Source organism: Copadichromis virginalis, linkage group LG9, assembly GCF_057382275.1.
Source record: "Copadichromis virginalis isolate Kocher_CV1m ecotype Utaka linkage group LG9, C_Virginalis_male_GT1.1, whole genome shotgun sequence".
Classification (NCBI taxonomy): Eukaryota; Metazoa; Chordata; class Actinopteri; order Cichliformes; family Cichlidae; genus Copadichromis; species Copadichromis virginalis.
Genome location: NC_140626.1, coordinates 12,135,630 through 12,155,954, shown reverse-complemented (window position 1 = coordinate 12,155,954; position 20,325 = coordinate 12,135,630). Strand labels below are relative to the sequence as shown.

Below are 20,325 nucleotides of genomic sequence, written 5' to 3'. Positions count from 1 at the left end.
GAGCACTCTGGTCAAACGTCAAAATGGTCTCTAAGTTTACACGTTAGTTTTGACTGCTAATGAAAATAGTTTTCTTTACAAATAACTCTCGCACTGAACTAACAGCCAATCCCTCAACAAGTTTGTGCTCTCTGCTCATATTGCCTTCATATTAAATCATTTTGTGCTTTTTAAAGGACTTATTTTAACATTGCACTCAACAACAAACAAATCCTCCCTTACAACAAAAGTAACTTCAATGGCCAAACTGCATTATATTTCTTCAGGTCAATATACGGGCCCCAAGTAGGAGGGAGGTAAGCCGTGAGTTTGAGACCCTTGCTAAAATGAAACGGTGGAGAGTCCCAGGTATTTATACACCAGTGGGATGTGTCCCTTAAAGGAATCCGGACACTCATCTTTCAAAGCTCCTTAGACTAACAGGCCCTGGATGACTGAGAACAGACAAAACTACTATGTTTTAGGCACTGCTGGGAGTTGAACCCAGGATCTCCTGTTTTCTAGTTTAATACTTACTAGACAGGCACTTTAACCAACTAAGCCACAGTGCCACATAGACACAGATGAGTGACTTGTTAGTGTGTAGACTATAGTTTGTTACAGTAACATTGTGTTAAACCACATTCCGAATTCCAGACAGTCAGACTGCCAAAAATTGCTGCTGATGATGAACATCTGCAAATCAACATACAGCTGATATCCTGTGTGTTTGTATCTTGACTGTTCAATTTCAAATATATGCTGGTGGTATATGAAGGCAAAATGACAATCCCAACTGGTCCTAACTGTATTTATGCCTTTTGTGTTTCTTAACTTGATATCTGAGGGTGTTCAGCTCATTGTGATAACACACTGTAGCACTGTAGAGAGAAGTGCATTTTAAAGGTCAGCCTTACTTGTATTCTGGCTGTTATTATTATTGTTATTATTATCATTAAATTCCAAAAGCTTTACTTGTCATTAAGGTGACAAATTAAAGTTTTGCAAATGACTAACGCAAAACTGAAAAACAGGGGGCACCCGGATTTGAACCGGGGACCTCTTGATCTGCAGTCAAATGCTCTACCACTGAGCTATACCCCCTCACATTAAGCATAGAGGACGCATATGTATTTATCATCATGATCATAATCATTCCCCCATACGAAGTTGGCATAGAGTTCATGTTTATATCTTCAATTAAGTGATAACGAATTGATTTCGTATACTTTACATATTGTACAGCACACCATTGTCTGTTTAACTGGAAAGACGTGATCCTGTACATAAGCTATCAGCGGATGTGTCGTCATCAAAACGAGACGTTACCGGATACAGCAGTGTATCGAAAGGAAAGGGGAACAAACGAAGTGACAATGGTATGATAGCGTTTTTAATCCCTATACCATATTTTTAAATATCTTAAACCTTGTTGTTGCGTACTCTCTCTGCTTTATAATCTGTGTGATCATTTGAGGTCTCGGTGGTGAAGTTGTTTGTCTTTAACCGTGCCCAAACTGAGTAGCTGTGAATTTGATTAGTCACTCGAGCTAATGCCAGCTAGCGCTTAGGTTAGCCACAAGGTCCCTTAGATAAATACAACTTCCAGTATTTGTTGCTATTAGCTACATTAGATAGCCATTAGCTAAGTGTTATCAAATGTAAATGGTTTATGTATGTCTTTGATGTGGACTACAGAATTCCAGAGGACTTCGCTCTCAGCTTAAGGACAGTGTACCTGTGGCTGGGTTCTCTCCACAGGGAGCTTACGGAGTGCAGGACTCCCTCCGTAGTGGGTGAGAAACTGTTAAAAATAAAACTCTGTTGCATGGTAATCTCCAAAAACACATTTTTGTATTAGCCCCCAAATAAAGAACAATGTGCTTTTCGTAATACTGTTTTTTTCTCTTCTACTTTTATTAAACAGATTTACCAGTGTTAAGAATGAACTGCTTCCAAGCCACCCGCTGGAGCTGTCAGAAAAAAATGTGAGTCATTAAACCAATTAATGCGGTTTTCATGAAAGGCTTAAATGGTATTTGTGTTCTGTGCTTGGTTTTACTATAAAAATTACTGTTTTGTCAAATGCAGCTCAGTTTAATCACAATAGACACAAAGTGCAAGTAGTAAAAATACGTTTCTGTGGGTATCTCACTGTTTTCTGTTTCTCCATGAGCAGTTCCAATTGAACCAGGATAAGATGAATTTCTCAACACTCAGAAACATCCAGGGTCTTCACGCTCCTCTAAAACTGCAAATGGAGTACAGGGCGGCCCGACAGGTAGCTGCAGTCCTTTTTCAGGTGTTCTCGTGTTTTGTTTTGTTTTTCTCCTTCTCAGTCCTGACACCAACTGTTTCTTCCCTCCAGATCCAGCGTCTCCCATTCCTACAGAGCTCAAATTTGGCTCTCGATACGCTGCGAAACAGCGATGAGTCCATTGGATTTGAAGACGTCCTCAACGGTGGGAACCTTGTCCTTCCCTTTTACACCTTCAGTGATATGTGTGACGACGTGAAACCATGGCTTATACTGTGCTTTTGTCTTTTTCCTTTGTAGATCCAGCCCACAGTGAAGTGATGGGTGAGCCACACATGATGGTGGAGTACAAATTGGGATTGTTGTGAACAGAGTTGTGCACACAGATCCATATTATTATTATGTATGAATACATTTGTTTATCAACTCCATAACCAAAGTTAGTAGTTGGTGGAGAGTTTTAGTTGTGGAGTACTTTTGAGCAGGAAATGGGTGTGCGTGTGTAGTGATCTTGAAAAAAGTCACTCACACAGGCTGCTTTTGTATGATTTCATTTGGTTATTTCTAATAAACTTCATGACTCTCCTCATTGTCCTGGTTCATTTGATCAGTTATTGACATTTTTAGATGAGCTTGCGCTGATAAAATTACCTGGTGATGTGTTCAGAGAGAAGGTGTAACAAAGCCTCACTCTACCCACTCTGAGTTTGTTCACCTGTATAGCTAACATTGATTCGCCAATGCAACAGGTTAATAAAGAGCAACACTTGTATTTTAATCCATGTTATTCTTCACTTCACTCATTTTTCATTTGCCTAACTTGAAGTATCCTTAAAAACTCATTGATATCTAAATCGTTTTTTTTTTCATCCCACAATTAAATTCTTCAGATATGTTATTTAAGTCTAATTGCATGTTTATACAACTGTACTCTCCAATTAGAGCTTAAGGAGCTGTTGGCAAGGCTCTCCGCTCTCTTTTAAAATTTGCACTGTGAAGCCCGAGCTTGTTAACATTAATAGCAGGGTGGAAATCACTGAGGTTGAATTTATAATGGCTGATGCTTGGTGGCATGGGCCGGTCAAACATCTGCAGCGAGCTGAAAAAACGCAGAGTATAGGTTTGTGATTGATGCTTTTCTGGGTGATGTATGACGTTCATGTGAAAATGTGCTAAAGAGAAATCCTACAAATGAACCCTAAAAAGGCACATCTGTGAAGTGAAAACCATTTCATATATCATGATGCTCATTGAGAGAAGGCTGAGGGTTTGTGGCACTGTGAAATAAGCAAAGCGTGGCTACTTCCAGGAATCTAAAATTTAAAACACATTTAGTTATTTATCATTCTTTTTGATGGTACATGATTCCATATTTCTTGCTTCATTTATTTGACGTCTTCAGTTTTGGACACACATTGTCAGGGTTTTTCTATATTGTAGATAAAACTTTTGACTGGTAGCTTTCAAGACAATCTTACATACATGCCGCTTTATTTGCTCTGATATGTGACTTTTGGAAAAGACTGCATATTTTCATGTGGCTCGTTGGTCTAGGGGTATGATTCTCGCTTAGGGTGCGAGAGGTCCCGGGTTCAAATCCCGGACGAGCCCATATGTTGTCTACATGACCAAAATGTTGTTTAGCCTCTATTTAATCCAGCAATCAGTGAGATGTTCTCTACAGCTGCAAATCACACATGTTCCCATAGTAACTGATTTAGGGGCCGCTAAGAGATCTGATATGAATGACCTCATTGGCCTTGGCCAAGTAGAAAACATCCACAAATATTTCCAAAAATCTAGTGTTGTGTTGGTTTTTTATTTTCAAATATTGAATAACAAGACAAAACTGCAAAGCTGAATTAATTATTTTCACACTCTTAATTAACTGAAGCCTTTCACTGAACTACCAAACAAACAACTTGGTACTCTCTTTCTGGCCAGTGTCATTGAAGTTTTTAAAAAACTATAAACATGTGATGAGTGTCTTTTGAAGTGGATTTTAATATTACGCTGCAGCCGAGAGAGCACTCTGGTCAAACGTCAAAATGGTCTCTAAGTTTACACGTTAGTTTTGACTGCTAATGAAAATAGTTTTCTTTACAAATAACTCTCGCACTGAACTAACAGCCAATCCCTCAACAAGTTTGTGCTCTCTGCTCATATTGCCTTCATATTAAATCATTTTGTGCTTTTTAAAGAACTTATTTTAACATTGCACTCAACAACAAACAAACCCTCCATAACAACAAAAGTAACTTCAATGGCCAAACTGCATTATATTTCTTCAGGTCAATATACGGGCCCCAAGTAGGAGGGAGGTAAGCCGTGAGTTTGAGACCCTTGCTAAAATGAAACGGTGGAGAGTCCCAGGTATTTATACACCAGTGGGATGTGTCCCTTAAAGGAATCCGGACACTCATCTTTCAAAGCTCCTTAGACTAACAGGCCCTGGATGACTGAGAACAGACAAAACTACTATCTTTTAGGCACTGCTGGGAGTTGAACCCAGGATCTCCTGTTTTCTAGTTTAATACTTACTAGACAGGCACTTTAACCAACTAAGCCACAGTGCCACATACACACAGATGAGTGACTGATGAACACCGAGAAAACCTCCAACCGTTAAATAGATTTGAGCCTAAACAGAAACACATGAAAGGCAGTCTTGTTTCTTATATTACTCACCAGAGGTTGTCGCATAAAAAGAGACGACGTGTTTAAAACTCAGGGGTTAAAAGTGGGATGGTGTTTTCGTTTTTGCTAGCTAAAGGTTCAGCTGCTGTTTTTCACAGGGAGAGAGAAGAAAGGGAGCTAACATCACATGGAAATGGAGAAAGATAAGAAAGACAGGACAGGAGAGGTGAAAGTGGTTCACAATAGTATCACACAGATGTACATAAAACATACATCATCATCATACAGCACAAATCCATTTAGAAGCTAGTCTAAATAAATGAGTCTTTAGCTGCTTTTTAAAAAACCTAAAGGTGGAGTCAAAGCATTCCACAACCTGGGGGCCACCGCTCTAAAAGATATGACTCCTTTGATCCTAAAACGTGCTTGTGGGACCACCAACAGCCTTTGATTAGATGATCCCAGGCTGTGAGAGGGAGGGTGGGGTTCTAACAGATCAGAGATGTAGGCAGGAGCGTCACGACTCAGAGCTTTAATAGTCAGCACTAAAAGTGAATTCTATAATGTACTGGAAGCCAGTGTAATGAGAAGAAAACCTATGTAATGTGCTCTCTTTTTCATGCCTTTGTTAAGAGCCTTGCAGCAGGACTGAGTGGAGATAGTTACGATTCTTTTGGCTCAAACAAAGAAAACAGCTGTTACAATAATCTAAGCAAGCCGAAATAAAAGCTTGAATAATTATTTCCAATTCAGATTTAGACAACAACAGTCTGGTGAGGGGTAGTTTGGGAGACTGTGGGTGTTCATAAAGTACCTCCTATTCCTAGACTTTTTCTTTGATGTTGATGAGAAAAGGTCATTGATAAATCGATAAACGCCTGTGAAAAATATCATTACAAAGGTTGGCATATGAAAGAAAGAACCTCTAGGGTCAGATCTACTCGTGTCTGCAGCAGCTAAAAGCCTTCTCTTGACATTAAAAAGCTGTTGGGTTTACTAAAGAGGCTCAGTGTCAGCTTGTGACTGAAAGTTGTGAACAGGAGTATTTTTGCAGCTGGCCTTTGATTCAAAATCTTAAACACTAAATGGGATTTGAGGCTAAGAAACTCAAACTGAAGATCATCCACAAAGACCAACAAGTCAAAGAAAACAGGCACGTTCTCATTTTTACAATCTCACATGTCAGTGCAACAGGGACTAATATCAGGTTTAAATGTCAACATAGTATACTCAGCTTAATCTGTCTCTCAGCCCAGGAAGTCTGAACAGCCCCTGCTATGTAGTTACCAGCACAACAACCTGGATGTGATCCTGATCCCAAAGCTCTACTAAGGGAATAGTTTAAGCTTTTAGCCAATTCATTTCTGTGTTCGGGATTCCCAAAGTAATTCAGAGGGATCAAGGCTCTAATTTTACTTCTAGATTATTTGCACAGGCTCTCCAACAACTTCATTTTAAACATAAATCATTGGTGTGTCATCGTCAAAGTAAGGATTCATTAGAACGCTGCCATCAGCATTTAAATCATTGCTACATGCTTGTTGCACCAAACTGAAGGCTGATTGGGATGAAAGTTTGCCTTGGTGCTTACTGGCAGCCAGAGTAAGTAAGTTAATCCATTTTTTTATATAGCGCTTTTTAAGACATGAAGCCATTAAAAAGTGCTTCTCAAGGGAATATAAAAGCGTATCAAACAAAACAACATATTACACACGAACGTTACCCAAATGTCTGTCTAAACAGATGTGCTTCAAGCTGTTTTTTAAATGAAGCCACAGAGTCGATGGTGTGTAGTGGGGGAGGTAAACTGTTCCACAGTGTTGGAGCTAGGGTTTGAAAAGCGAGATCCCCCTTCGTTTTCAAACGGGTCCGTGGAATAGTCAGAAGACCACTATCACTGGCTCTGAGGATCCTGTTTAGAGTTTGAAGGTTGAAAAAGCTCCGCGATATAGGTGGTGGCCTCACCTTGTAAAAATATGAACTTAAAAGTGAGGATTTTAAACTGATATCTGTACACAACCAGACGCCAGTGTAAGGATTTTAACATGGGAGTGATATGGGACCTAATTGCAAGCGACAACGTAATTCAAACAGAATTCAAACAGTTTAACAGAAACACATGAAAGGTAATCTTGGTTTTTATATTAATCACCAGAGGTTGTCGCATAAAAAGAGACGACGTGTGTCAAAGTCAGGGGTTAAAAGTGGGACAGTGTTTTTGTTTTGCTAACTCTCCACGACACTAAACTTCAGGCTGCTCACCTACAGTCAGCCTCCTCCATTGCCTCTTGATGCCCACTCACACTAGTCAGCTTCTACGACAGTGGGTGAGGTAACTGCAGAGTTACTGTAGTTTTGCTTTTTCATTTTTTCATTTGTTTTTAATTTTGTCTAGTTTCACTTACTTTCTGTTGTCAGTTTATGTATTTTAGTTTAGTTTTTATTGTTTGAAATTGTTTTGCTTTTCATTACAATTTTCAGTTCAATTCTATTTTATTTACATAAATAAAATTACAAATCACAGCAACAGTTGCCTAGGGGTGCTTTAGACTGTAAGATCAGACCCTACAATAACACATACCCCACAGCGGCCATGAAGAACTCCCTTTTAAAAAGAAGAAACCTCCAGCAGAACCAGGCTCAGGTAAGGGGCTGCTGTGCCAGAGAGCAAGAGAATAATAATAACTAATAATAAGATGCAGAGTGGCGTATAAACACATAGTCAGAAAAGTGACATGAGAAGAATCTTATTGCAGCATAACTAAGGGAGGATTCAGGGTCCCCTGGTCCAGTTCTAACTTTATGCCTTATTCAAAATGAAAGTGTATGTTAAAGGAATTCCCTGACTTGCACGGTCTTTGTGTCTTTGTTTAGAAGCAGAACGACATAGATGGATCCACTTCTCAACCCTGTCATCGCTGTGGTGGTGGGAAAGATATTTCTGTTCTAAAACCTTTGTGCATACAAAATAATACGACAGGACTTGAAGGAAAGTAACACATTTACTCTCATTTGGGGCGACTGAGGATGGATCAGATGAGTTTCACACCTACCTTGTGTCCTCATACCTGGTGGTAATGGACAGCATGTTGCCTTATCAGCACTGGGGTCTTTTGTTTGATGGTTCCACAGTGCCTCCTTCTGGCCGTGAAGAAGCACCACACCTCTCTGCTCTTTCCATTACAGGGAATGTGTAGAAAGCACAAACCTTTAATAATCACAGCTGAGATCATAAAGTGTAGTTATCCTTCCTTCCTTTCCTTCTTCCTTCCTCTTAAGCACTTAAGGGTTGCTGGAGAGGGGGTTGAAGAGTATCCCAGCTGTCACGAGGTAAAACTCAGGGTACACGCTTGACAGTTCACCACTCATGATCACATTCCCAATAGATTATTGTAGTTCCCAAGAGAATCAACAATTAACCTAAAAAAGCAAGTTGTTGGACAGTGAGAGGGAGCCGGAGCATCCTCAGAGAACCCAACATGCAAACAGCAGATTCACATGCACGACCTTCTTGCTGTGAGGCAACAGAACTAACCACTGCATCGCCATGCTGACCTTAGAGTGCAGTCCTGTGGTGGAAAATGTTACTGTGGGTGCTTTAGATTAAATTAGATACAAAAAAAGTACTGGTTTATTATATCAGTGGGTAAAAGAGTCAAGATTGGATCTAAAGGATGTAAATGGACACGCACAGTGCATTTCTGCTCAGTCTGAACACTCAACGCAGCCTCATTCGCCTCATGTCTTCTCCACTGCTATTCCAAACATGGTGCTGATGCAGGGGTCATTAGCACAGTAAGATTTAAGTGCACAAAATGTTCACATCATAACTGCATCCATTTTGACAACATTTCTAACACCACTGGCTGAAAGGCAGCCCCAAACCATGACGGAGCATCCACCGTGTTTTAAAGATGGCTGAAGACATTCACTGCTGTAGCGCTCTCCTGACCTCCTCCGTATATGATGATGATTTAGACTAAATTTGGAGTCATCACTCCATCAAACCTTTTGCTCCTGATTTTCACTTGGTGTTCAGGAGCCAGACTGCTTTGGGGGAAAATGCTATTGCACAATCTTTCCGACCTGTTCCTGATGACGCAGAGTCGTCTTTTGGATGGAACGGTGGTAAACAGTTGGTGGGAAGGGTGATGCGGGTCAGCCATGATGTTAGTGGCTTTCCCAGTGAGGTGTAAATAACCTGTAGACTGGGTAGAGAGCTGCCAATAACACGCTCAGCGGTCCACACTATCCTCTGGAGGGCTCTGCGGTTGGATGCGTGGCAGTTTCCATACCAGACTGTGATGCAGTGGGTTAGGATGCTCTGCATGGTACCTCTGTAGAAAGTATTAAAGATGGGTTTGGGGATGTGCACCTTCTTCAGTCGTCTCTTGAAATGCAGTCGCTGCTGAGCTCTTTTTGTCACTGATTTGGTGTTGCTGGTCCAGGACAGGTCCAGGGGCGGATCTAGAGAAATGTTCCTAGGGTGGCATGGAAATCAAATGGGGTGGCAAAATCAAAGCCTTGTTTTAAACATATATGCAGGTGTTACATATGGTTAATGCATAAGTATATGTTTCATATAAATATGGTCTATAACGTAATTATTTTCTATAGCCCACATAATTAAACATTTCTGTTACATAAAATGTGTGAATTTGTATTTTATGTGCTATATAGCCTTTATAAGAAATAAATATGTAACCAATGAGTATAAAATCCAGAAAGCTACACAAGTCTAACTTAAGCTTCACACTGTTTTTTGTTAGAAAAACAATCAAATTGTTACTGACTACTACTACTGTCAGAAATATGTACTGTCACAAACAATAATTTAAACCTAATTTTTCATGATTTGTTGGGTTAATATTTTGAGGTCCAAAATATAATTGGCCATTTTTGTCACGGTTCTGGGTCAGTTTCAACCCAGTATTTTGAGTTTTGATTGTTAGTTTATTTTTGAATGACTGTTGTGGTTTTGGGTGCTATGAGTATTATTATTATTATTATTATTATTAGAGTTCCATGTTTCTGTTTATTTGTGTTTAAGATTTGTGTTCTCATGTTTTGTGTGGGTTTTAGTTCCATGTGTCATTTTCTGTCTGTCTCTCAGTGTCGAGTCTGCGTCTTTGTGTAGTGTTCTTGTTTCCTGTTTTATTGTGAAGGTCTGCGTCTCATGTGAGTGTGTTCAGTTTTACCTCTGTCTCCTCGTGTTGATTACTCCCAGCTGTGTTCCCCACCTGTGTTTCTCTGTGGCTGGCTGTGTCCCAATTCAGAGTCTGCAGGCTTGACGTAGGCATTTTAAGTGCGGTTACGTCACCGCCACGCGTAGACGGCTGTCCCAGTTTGAAGTGTACTTCAAATGCATACTCCTATAACAAAGTATTACATACATAAATGCCGATATGCTAAATCCCCCCCTTCATGGCCTGCTCTTAAAAACGAACTCTCCCTGTTCCGTAAATCTCTTAAGCTAATAAATAAGCCCCAAGCAATCAAATTGCATAGATTTTTAGAAGAGTTTGATTTTTCTTAGCCCCTTATTTAAGTTATGTGTCTTGTTTATGGAACCTCACTTTCAGAGATTTTATGATCCCCCTTGTCTCGTTTATTTCTGTTCCTTGTTTTTCTTTTTTTTCTCATTCTTTTTTTATTGTTATTTATTTTTGTATTGGTTATTCATCTTTTATATTATTATTATGTAGATGTGTGTATATAGATGTGTACGTATGCATGTGTATATGCATATATATATATATATATATATATATATATATATATATATGTGTGTATGTGTATGTATGTATGTTTACTTTCAGTTATTGTCGATTTCATTGTGGTGTACAGGAGGTGTGATTCTGTTCTGATTGATTCAATATGTGGCTTGTCTCTTTGAGATTGTCATTATTATTGTTCTAAATAAAGTTCATTTAAAAAAAAATGCATACTCCAAATGCGCCATCGATTTCCCCAAATATCAAGCGTGGTCCGGTGCACGCTTCGTGGTCCCATATATTCCACAATTCATAGCGCCTCAGATACTCAACTAATCAAAGTGATGTCATGACAAAAATGAATTTTTCTCCTTCATTTCTGTCAAACAATGCTGTATGTAACGTGTCTCGCGTTAGTATCATGGTTGCTAGGCAACCTGAACAGCGCGACAAAGCGTATACCGTCCCATTTCACAAGCCTCTCACTTCCGCACTTCTCGTACTTATAGTACGCATCGTACGTAGTACGGGTAGTGCGCGTACTTCAAGCATGCGGTCTCTTAATTGGGACACAGCCCTTGAAGTTCTCCAGAGACCTGGTAATGAACTAATCATTTGATTCAGGTGTGTTGACCCAGGGTGAGGTCTAAAACCTCCAGGACACCGGCTCTCAAGGCCTGGAGTTCCCTACCTCTGCATTAGGGCCTATATATAGGCAGTGCAAAATTTTGTACTGGGTTTCTCCCTGGCGGTTGCAAGTGAAAGTAAACCTAACCATGCTAATAGTTCCTTTCGATTCCTCCTCAGTATATTGATTATTAAGATCTGCCTCCCATTTTTCAATAGCACTCAATGTACTGCTACTGTGAGCATAGAGTGATGAATAAAAAGCAGAAGTAAAATGAGTTCTGTATGTTTCCTTCATAAGAAATGTCTCCAGGTCATCATATATAGCTGTTTCTAAAAATTGTGACAACACAGTTATGAACCTGGAGAAAGCTAAAAAAAAAAATGTTCTGAAGAAAAATTAAAATGTGACTTCAATTGTTGAAAGTTCACCAATGTGATGTTTTGATCAAGGTCGCTGATCATTTGTAACCTGTTGTTACGCCACATATCAAACAGACTGCAGTTTCTCAATAAAGGGGTTAAAAATAATGTGCTGTCTTCTCTATCCAACCTCTTACGTATCTCCCACCAAACCCTAATTATGTTACAGTATTTGGGTTATTCTTAATCTCTGTTTGTAATTTCGTTTTGTCCCAGACAACTAAACTCCAAAGTGAAGGTGGCTTAATTTTTAAGTTTATTTTGCGTAAACCTGAGCAAAAATAAGATTGGTTTAATCCTACAGACTGCGCTTGTGAAACCGGCTGCAGATCTAAACCACAGTGAACACTGGTGGGTTAGACTGCGCTCTCCAACATCATAATCAAATCAAACCAATAAGGAAATCTATGTTTGGAAGAATCCTCAAAGACTAAAACGGTTCTATTTTGTCTTACTTGCTTGTTTGCTTGCTTGTTAACTTTTTCAATATGTCACCTTTTTGTACAGTGACACATTCATCAAATGAGAATCTGACACACAGGGCACTCCAAGCTGGTTGGACATATTGATGACTTGCTTGAACTCACATCTGCTTCCAATTAGCAGTGATTAGAAGCTTTCCCTTGATTCTCAGTGGAGGAAAACCAGCAGGTCTACTGGCTCTTGTTAAGTTATTTCAAACCTACAGTAGTCAGTGACTGTTAAATCAGCTTTAGTGCTGATATCTTACACTCAATCTCATATATGAATTTAACAAATAACTATTACTTCTTTTTGTAGTTGTTGTTTGAGCTAATTTACTTGAAGATGAGTAAAGTTAGTGAAATGATTCAGGAAAACAGTGTTTGTATGCAGTCTGTTGACATGGACTTGACTTGTCTTCCTCCCGGCAACACGTCCCTGCAACAGGTAATGTTTATTTGTGTTTGTTTGTGTTTTTAATGCATAACCATTACTGCCAATTCTTCGCTTATTTGGGGTGTCTGTCCCAGTAACTGAATGGAGGGACTGGAAGAAACGGTTTAAACTCGGCTCCTCTGCTTTGATTTGTCTTTTTCTGTTGTTAGACTGATGCACCCAGTGCAGCTGAACAGCAGACAATGAGCGTTTATCTCAGAGTGAGGCCTTTCTCTAAAGAGGAGCTCTCTAACAATGAGGATCAGGTACACTCGAACATACTGGGATGACCAATAAGGAAAAAACAGTGTGTATCGTCTCTGCTTTCTTCTGCAAGTGTTGTAGCTCATCTGCACATTTCCATGAATATAAGGGACTGGAACATTTTGTATTAAAACACAAGAGGTCCCCCCCCCCCCCTCCCCTTAAATGTAAATGTAAATGGCCTGTATTTATATAGCGCTTTACTAGTCCCTAAGGACCCCAAAGCGCTTTACATATCCAGTCATCCACCCATTCACACACACATTCACACACTGGTGATGGCAAGCTACATTGTAGCCACAGCCACCCTGGGGCGCACTGACAGAGGCGAGGCTGCCGGACACTGGCGCCACCGGGCCCTCTGACCACCACCACTCCCCTTGGATTAGATGATCTTGTAGCCTAATACTATTTAAGAGCAGTTGTCTTGCATTCAAAATAAAACTAATGGAAAGAGCACCTGATTTAAGACACAGTTGCCACTTTTGCGCCAACATAGTGCCCATGCCAGTTCTGACTCTGAGATAGTTGGATTTACAAAGACTGTTAAACACTTTGTTTTCCCATCTCTCAGGCTTGTGTTGTGATTGAAAGCAGCCAGACGGTGACACTGAATGCACCAAAAGGTTCTGCCACCATCAAGAGCCGTGAGAAAGGAATTGGCATGTCACTCCACAAATTTTATTTTTCACAGGTCAGTAACATTTGAAATGACCCATTTTCTCCCCCCCTTTCTATGTCAGTAATTGTCAACTTTTTATCTTCTGTTGCCTTTTAGATTTTTGGGCCTGACACAACACAGGCTGAGCTGTTTGAGAACACAGTCAAAAGCCAAATGAGTGATTTCTTGGATGGGAAGAACGCACTGATATTCAGCTATGGTGTAACCAATGCTGGGAAAACCTTCACAATCCAAGGTACGGACAGAAGCACAATATCCTTGTGAAGTTCAAGTCGTGCAAAGTTCTTCTGGTAATGTTTTGAAGTCCTACAGGATCTCCAAAAGAGCCAGGGATACTGCCTCGAGTGCTGGAAAGCACTTTTCAGTACATTGGAGAACATCAGTATCCGGGAATGGACCTGAAGCCCTACCTCAGGAATGGTGTGCAGTCTCTGGATTTTCACCAAGTAAAGCAGGAAAGAATCACTAAAGCTGCCATTTTTGCTTCATTTAAAGAAGTAAGGACTCAGTTCTGTCAAATGTATTCCAGAAAAGAGAAGATGGTAATAAAGCACTTGAGTGTAGTGCTGTTTACATTCGTACGTCTCTCCTCTGGTCTAGGAGTGTGATTCTCTCAGAGGCAGTGGTTGTCTACAGTCTTGTTCGCCCAGCCGTCTTTCATCCTCTTCTGCATTTTCAACTCAAACGGGTACTACTCATTAGAATAGTGATTATTGTTGTGGATTCTTATTATTTCTATATTTACGGTCTTCTGTGCTCCTACTTTAGTGCTGACCAGCAACAGCCAGTTTGCCTTATGGGTGGCTTTCTTTGAAATCTACAATGAGTATGTGTACGATCTTCTCCAGCCATCTTTGTGCTCCAAATCCAAGAAACGTGCCTGTCTCCGTGTATGCGATGATGGTGCTGGAAATGCTTATGTTAAAGGTGTGGAAATGACCTTGGCTTATGTTCTTAAATTATCAGGTGAATGTTAGCATTAATGATTAAAGGAAAAACATTTGTTTTGATTTCAGACCTCATTTGGATCAACATTCATAACCTGGGTGAAGCCTCCAAGCTGCTACACTTTGGGAATAAAAACAGAAGTGCTGCAGCCACAAAGATGAACCACTCATCTAGCCGAAGGTAAAACCAGTTAAGTTTATCATGGATGTGGTGTTAAACAACCTGTTCAAAACTCACACAGGCTTTCCTTACAGCCACAGCATATTTACAATGAAGTTACTGAGGATCAATGGAGGGACAGCTGAAAGGGTCTCTGAGTAAGTATATGAAAGTAGAAGTTAACTTTAACCTGCTCAGAAAACTTGTGTATTGTAAAAGGATTTTGTAACATTGCAAAAGTCCGTCCGTCCGTGACTGAGATAAAAGATGGGGGGGGGATTAAAAAGACAATAAGCAATTTAATATACAGGCTGAGGGTCGCAGATGCCAACAGACTTAATAAACTGATCCGTGAGGCCAGTAATGTTGTGGGGATGGAGCTGGACTCCCTCAAGGTGGTGTCGGAGAGGCGGATGCTGTCCAAGATAAAGACAATGTTGGATAACACCTCCCACCCACTCCATGACATGTTGGTCAGTCACAGGAGCTCGTTCAGTGAGAGACTGAGATTACCGAAAAGCACCACTGAACGACACAGGAAATCATTCCTGCCTGTGGCCATCTCCCTGTACAACGCATCCACTTAACACACTGTTTGCTGCTACAACTACACATGTTTCTTTTCCAAATATTTATTTATAAGTGACTTATGTATGTGTGTGTGTATATATATATATATATATATATATATATATATATATATATATATATATATATATATATATATATATATATATATATACACACACTATTCTTAGTTAGCGTATTGTCTGTCTTGTCTTAATGTTGGTTTAAAATGGAGCACTGTAACAAAAAATAATTTCCCCCAGGGATCAATAAAGTATTCTGATAAAGATGAAAAATAATTGACTCAAAATTAAACAAATGTGTAATGCTAAATAAGAATGATTTTTTGCAAATAAAGCATGCTAACAATCTAAAATGTACTTAATAATATTTTTTGCAACTAATTTCTCAAGTTGAAAATCATGCTAAAAATCCCTACTAACAATCATGGTTCCATCTCAGTTCATCAATATTTAAAACGGTGGTTGTCCTCCTAAAAGTACTAAAATGCATTATTGCTGCAGTAAAGCTAATGAAGATCATATTTAAATCAAAAATGTAATCTAGTACAGTGAAAAACAAAAGTTTTGCACTTGGACAGAGTGTCTGATATCTTGATACATGCTCAATCATCCAGGTAAGTAAATCCCAAAGAGTTGACTTTAAACAATAACTGAACCTAGCCAAATTAGTGGGCTAGGCCGCTTCAGCTATTGTGCAAATGTATTGTTTATAAGATTGCAGTCAGCTGAGACTGAAGAAGTCACTTGGATCAGTGACTCCCACTGAAAACGCTACGTCCAGATGAACAGAATGAACTCTTTGGGAATGGTATCCAATACTTATAGTATCGAAAATAATAGTGCAGTAAAAAATGGAATATTGTGTCAACGTGATATTTATCTTGCATCTTTGCTATAGAAGTGCTTCTCATAGTGGTTTTTGGGATCATGTTTTAAATGTTAAAATAAACTAAAATGGTTCTTCAAGTACAGGAAAATAAAATGGATCACATGAAATGAGTTTCCCTAAGGGAATGTTTTGGGGCCTTCAGCGGGAGTTATTAGGTGAGAACTCTGATTCATTGCTGGGACTGAGGCACTAACATGTCCACCTTTTTTTGTAAACATAAATTGTGAAACTATGATTCTTCTGTTTGTGTTTTTTCTCTCGCAGGTTCTCTCTCTGTGATCTGGCCGGCTCAGAAAGATGCAACAAAACAAAGACTTTTGGAGAGAGGCTTAAGGAGGCGGGTAACATTAATAATTCCCTGCTTATTTTGGGGAAGTGTATCACTGCGCTCCGCAACAGTGGGCCTGACAGGTACAGTGAGACTATCACCACCAGAGCAAACATGAGTGTTGACACAAAATGCTAAAGCTTTTGTTTGTTTTTAAGTAATGTAACTTTTGTCACATCTTGTCCTCGTTAGCGTTATTGTATGTTGGTTATGGTGTTGGCGAAGGAATAAATGAACCTTCATGTCGGATGGTTATGTGTTTTTAAACCTTTTGCATGCTTTTATGTTGTCATCCATCAGAACGAGGAGCATCCCCTTCCGAGAAAGCAAGCTCACCAAGCTGTTCCAGGCTTTCTTCTGCGGGAAGGGAAGACCCTCCATGATTGTCAACATTAACCAGTGTGCTTCCACCTATGACGAGACTCTCCATGTCATGAAGTTCTCAGCTGTTGCCAAACAGGTTAGCCCGAGTTCAAAATGCAGAAAAGGCCTTGGTGACGTGAAGCACTGATCTCAGCTCTGATTTGTGTAGGTGGTGCAGGTGATCCCAGATAAGGCTCTAGAATCTCTGGCTCCTCGTCTCGTAGGTCATGATGGCAAGCCCCTGCTGAGCAACGGGGTGTTTGACAGCAACGTCCTGGAGAGTTACCTGTCTGAAGATGAGCTGCTTGATGAAGAAGAGGAGGCTGACATGTCTTTGTTGCCACAGAGTGTAAAAAAAAAAAAAAAAAAGTCTTCCATTAAACACTGATTTAGCTGAAAGCATGCCCTATGCCCAACTGTAGCTTGAAAGTAGCAGCAGCATGCCTGTACTCACGTTCTTGAAAGATAATGGCTAAGATAATAGAAATTGTTTTGGGGTTTTGTTTTTTTTGTCTCATTTCTAATATTAACGTTCATTTGTTTCAACTTATTATTATTATATATATATATATATATATATATATATATATATTTTTTATAGGAACTTTTGAATGTGGTTGAGAACTTAAGAACAAAGCTACTGGCTGAGCGAAGAAAAAACCTGCTGCAAGAAATCGAAATTCGCAAAGAAATGGGAGACGCCATGTTGCAGCAGCTGATGGAAAGTGAAGAACTCCGCAAGTATGTGCAGTTTTGCAAAAGCGGGCCAGCGATCTTCCATAAATGTGTATGCTGTTGGTAGTGATTTCAGGTGAAGTTGATTATTTTCCAATATTATCTTCTGCAACTGTGAAGTCGTCAGATCGAAGAGCTGAAGGAGAGCTACCGGGATAAACTGGAAAACACATTTGAGATGTACAAGGATGCTATTAAAGAACATGCTTATCACAGCGCTATGACCAATCTGGAGGATAACTATGTACCGCTCGATGAGTTCACTGCAGAACAGGAGAAAGTGGAGGTATGTTTCAGTTGGCTGTTGAAATATCCCGTCTAAACTTTTTCCCAGGGTCTTGCTAAATTCACTTGTGTACTGATGTAAGGGAATCTTGAATAAAAGATTTGTCAAACAATGGATCAATCGGTAAACTGCACATTAGCTATGCTGACAATTTAAGTAGCCAACACCCTGAGATACTGATGATGAACACAACAGCTTTGACTCTTCTTGACTGTGTAGGCCCTCAGGCGTAAAGTGTCAGAGTTGGAGGCCTTGACTTCGAGGACCGGTGTAGTTCCTGCTGCTCCAACCGTGGATCAATCGAGCCAGACTGAACCACTGAGTATATGGGCAGGAGAAGCAGGTTGGTCCAGTTAATGGGTTTTTTGTCTTGTTTCATAGATGTGAATTTTCCTTTGGATGGTGGCACACATTTCTCAGCGTTGCTCTACTTTGTACACCATCACAGGACATGTAAAACAATCAAGACTTGAGTAGAGTTTTACTTTTAGACTTTTTACTTTTTTTTTAAACTTCCTTGAAATAACAATAGGAACTTAGAAAGTTGACAAATGCAATGATTTTTGAGAAATGTAGTGCCTCAAGGTTTTAGAGACTGATGAAATTATTTAGTAGTTTTAAGTATATTTATGAATAAGGACTATTTTTAAATTTTCGAAAGGATTAAAAAAAGAACCCCTTCCAAAATACAAAACTTGAATCCGTTCAGTTTTCTTTTTATAGCGCAAAATCTCAACAGTTGCGGTTTATATTGAAAGGTTGAGACCCCACAAGAATGCAGAGAAAACTTAGATGACCCTCTGAGCAAGCACTTGGGAACAGTGGGAAGAAAAACTTCCGTTTAATGGGAAAGTGGTTTCCTTGATTTTAAATTTTAAGTTTCCTGCTCTTCATTTGTTGTAATTTTCATTTGCAATTAAGTTTTAGCTTTTTTATCACGAGGCCAGCATTTATTAAAACAGCAGCAAATTCAACCCTACACAGGAGATGATCGATACAGGTGCCTACACAGAGAGAAATGTGCCATAGAGCGGATGTGTGAGGATAAACAACAGGTAACAAGGACACAACTTTCCAGTTAAACACTGGCTCTGATTGGCTATGTAATTATGTGTGATGTTTGCTCGTCAGCTAATTTTGTCGCTGGAGAAAAGGCTGATGGAGCTTAATGAAACGCTACAGAAGGTCAGAGATGGTTTTATGGAGAAATCAGCTGATCTTGAGGCTCTGCAGAGGACTGCTGATGATCAGGTGAGATGATGCACAGCAGGAGTACACAACATGTTCTTGCTACCAAGGGTGGCACAACCAGATATTAGATTGATGGAGCAATTACTTTCTTACACATGACCAGAAAAATTAAAAAAGGAGAAATCAAGAAGCAGCAAATACTTTTCTCACAGCACAAATAATGCCTGTCTATATCATATGAAATTATTATTTATTTTTAAAGAAAAAATCCATGGAAGAGATCCTACAGCAAAATGTGGAAAAAGACAAGGAGATTGTCTCGCTGAAGGCAGAAGTTGCCAAGCTCTCCCAGAAGTCCCCTGTGCAAGCAAAGACTAAGCGAGGCCTTCTCGCCAACATCAGGGAGGCTGTCACATCACCACGGAAGGGAACGTCTGCCCGAACACTGAGGAAAACGGGCAAGACTGTACACCATTGAAAGCCCAGTTGTTGTACAACAACTGCACTCACCCGGTTAGTGCATGAAAATGTCCTCCTTTCAACTGAGGAAAATTGCATTTTGTTTTTAAGAACTTCCTTCGGATTTGAAGAAAATCCCCTTTAACTGAGAATGAAATGTGTATTTTTGTGTGCGTGTCTTGTGCTATAGTTTTTGGGTTTTTTTTTAAATAAAATAAAATTGTACACTTAATGCTTTACATATGAAGATGCACAGAAAATCTAAGCAATCTCCTGTTTTTAGAAGGCTTCATTTCAAAGCTCCATTGGTGTAATGTGAGTTCATGCTCACCGTATATGTGCTGTCTTTTTATTTGGTCTATAGACTTTTTCCACATGAAAAAGCTCCTTCTGCATCCACTGCTATAGAAATATAACCTGCTTCTTCTAAGCATGCATTCAGTACATGGAGCTGTTCAAAATAAGGCCATCCATTTTCCAGAGCCTTCAGGGGAAAGTAAACCACAAAGAACCTTGATAGGACAAAGCAATCTACAACTTTCAATACTCTTAAGTGCATCAGTGTGCTTTCTAATCTGCTTATTAGTTTATCTTTACACACAGTCAATTCAAATCTTTAATTCTCACCTAGTGCAATGTACAACAAATTTCCAACATGCTAATAAAATATTTATGGAGTATATTGACCTTTACAGCTGAGTGAAGGAGGTGTAGCCACTGTGGTGTGCTTGAAGTAACAGAGCACAGCGTCCTCAGTTAGTGAAGGGGCCATTGTGGTAGGCAGCCAGCTGCTCTCCTCTCTGGTATCGTTGATGGTTAATAAGATTAGCTGCCTGTCTTAGCCTGCGTCAGTGCAAAGGGGTCAATCACAGGATTAGCACCTTGCTTAACAGTTAC

At 39.7% G+C, this 20,325-nt stretch overlaps 2 protein-coding genes and 4 non-coding genes across 6 annotated transcripts; 3 read left to right on the top strand and 3 right to left on the bottom strand.

The window, feature by feature from the left end:
- Nucleotides 1-462: 462 nt before the first annotated feature.
- On the bottom strand, nt 463-551 carry trnat-agu (transfer RNA threonine (anticodon AGU)). Its single transcript is given in 2 exon segments — nt 463-498; nt 514-551. It is a non-coding gene; the product is annotated as a tRNA-Thr (tRNA).
- Nucleotides 552-1,011: 460 nt separating this feature from the next.
- trnac-gca (transfer RNA cysteine (anticodon GCA)) lies at nt 1,012-1,083 on the bottom strand. The gene has a single exon. It is a non-coding gene; the product is annotated as a tRNA-Cys (tRNA).
- Nucleotides 1,084-1,265: 182 nt separating this feature from the next.
- pomp (proteasome maturation protein) lies at nt 1,266-2,821 on the top strand. Its single transcript, XM_085469177.1, has 6 exons — nt 1,266-1,358; nt 1,678-1,775; nt 1,907-1,967; nt 2,159-2,260; nt 2,348-2,441; nt 2,537-2,821. Exons 1-6 carry the CDS (start codon nt 1,281-1,283, stop codon nt 2,602-2,604), a joined length of 501 nt encoding a protein of 166 aa, XP_085325303.1. The 5' UTR covers nt 1,266-1,280; the 3' UTR covers nt 2,605-2,821.
- A 954-nt stretch (nt 2,822-3,775) lies between these two features.
- On the top strand, nt 3,776-3,847 carry trnap-agg (transfer RNA proline (anticodon AGG)). Its single transcript has one exon. It is a non-coding gene; the product is annotated as a tRNA-Pro (tRNA).
- An 876-nt stretch (nt 3,848-4,723) lies between these two features.
- On the bottom strand, nt 4,724-4,812 carry trnat-agu (transfer RNA threonine (anticodon AGU)). The gene is given in 2 exon segments: nt 4,724-4,759; nt 4,775-4,812. It is a non-coding gene; the product is annotated as a tRNA-Thr (tRNA).
- A 7,632-nt stretch (nt 4,813-12,444) lies between these two features.
- On the top strand, nt 12,445-19,499 carry LOC146701360 (kinesin-like protein KIF20A). The gene is made up of 18 exons (XM_085469176.1): nt 12,445-12,546; nt 12,705-12,800; nt 13,373-13,492; nt 13,577-13,715; nt 13,793-13,977; nt 14,081-14,168; nt 14,249-14,407; nt 14,497-14,608; nt 14,683-14,745; nt 16,331-16,477; nt 16,695-16,854; nt 16,927-17,106; nt 17,359-17,498; nt 17,613-17,778; nt 17,998-18,121; nt 18,763-18,833; nt 18,910-19,029; nt 19,232-19,499. Exons 1-18 carry the CDS (start codon nt 12,445-12,447, stop codon nt 19,445-19,447), a joined length of 2,388 nt encoding a protein of 795 aa, XP_085325302.1. The 3' UTR covers nt 19,448-19,499.
- Nucleotides 19,500-20,325: the final 826 nt, after the last annotated feature.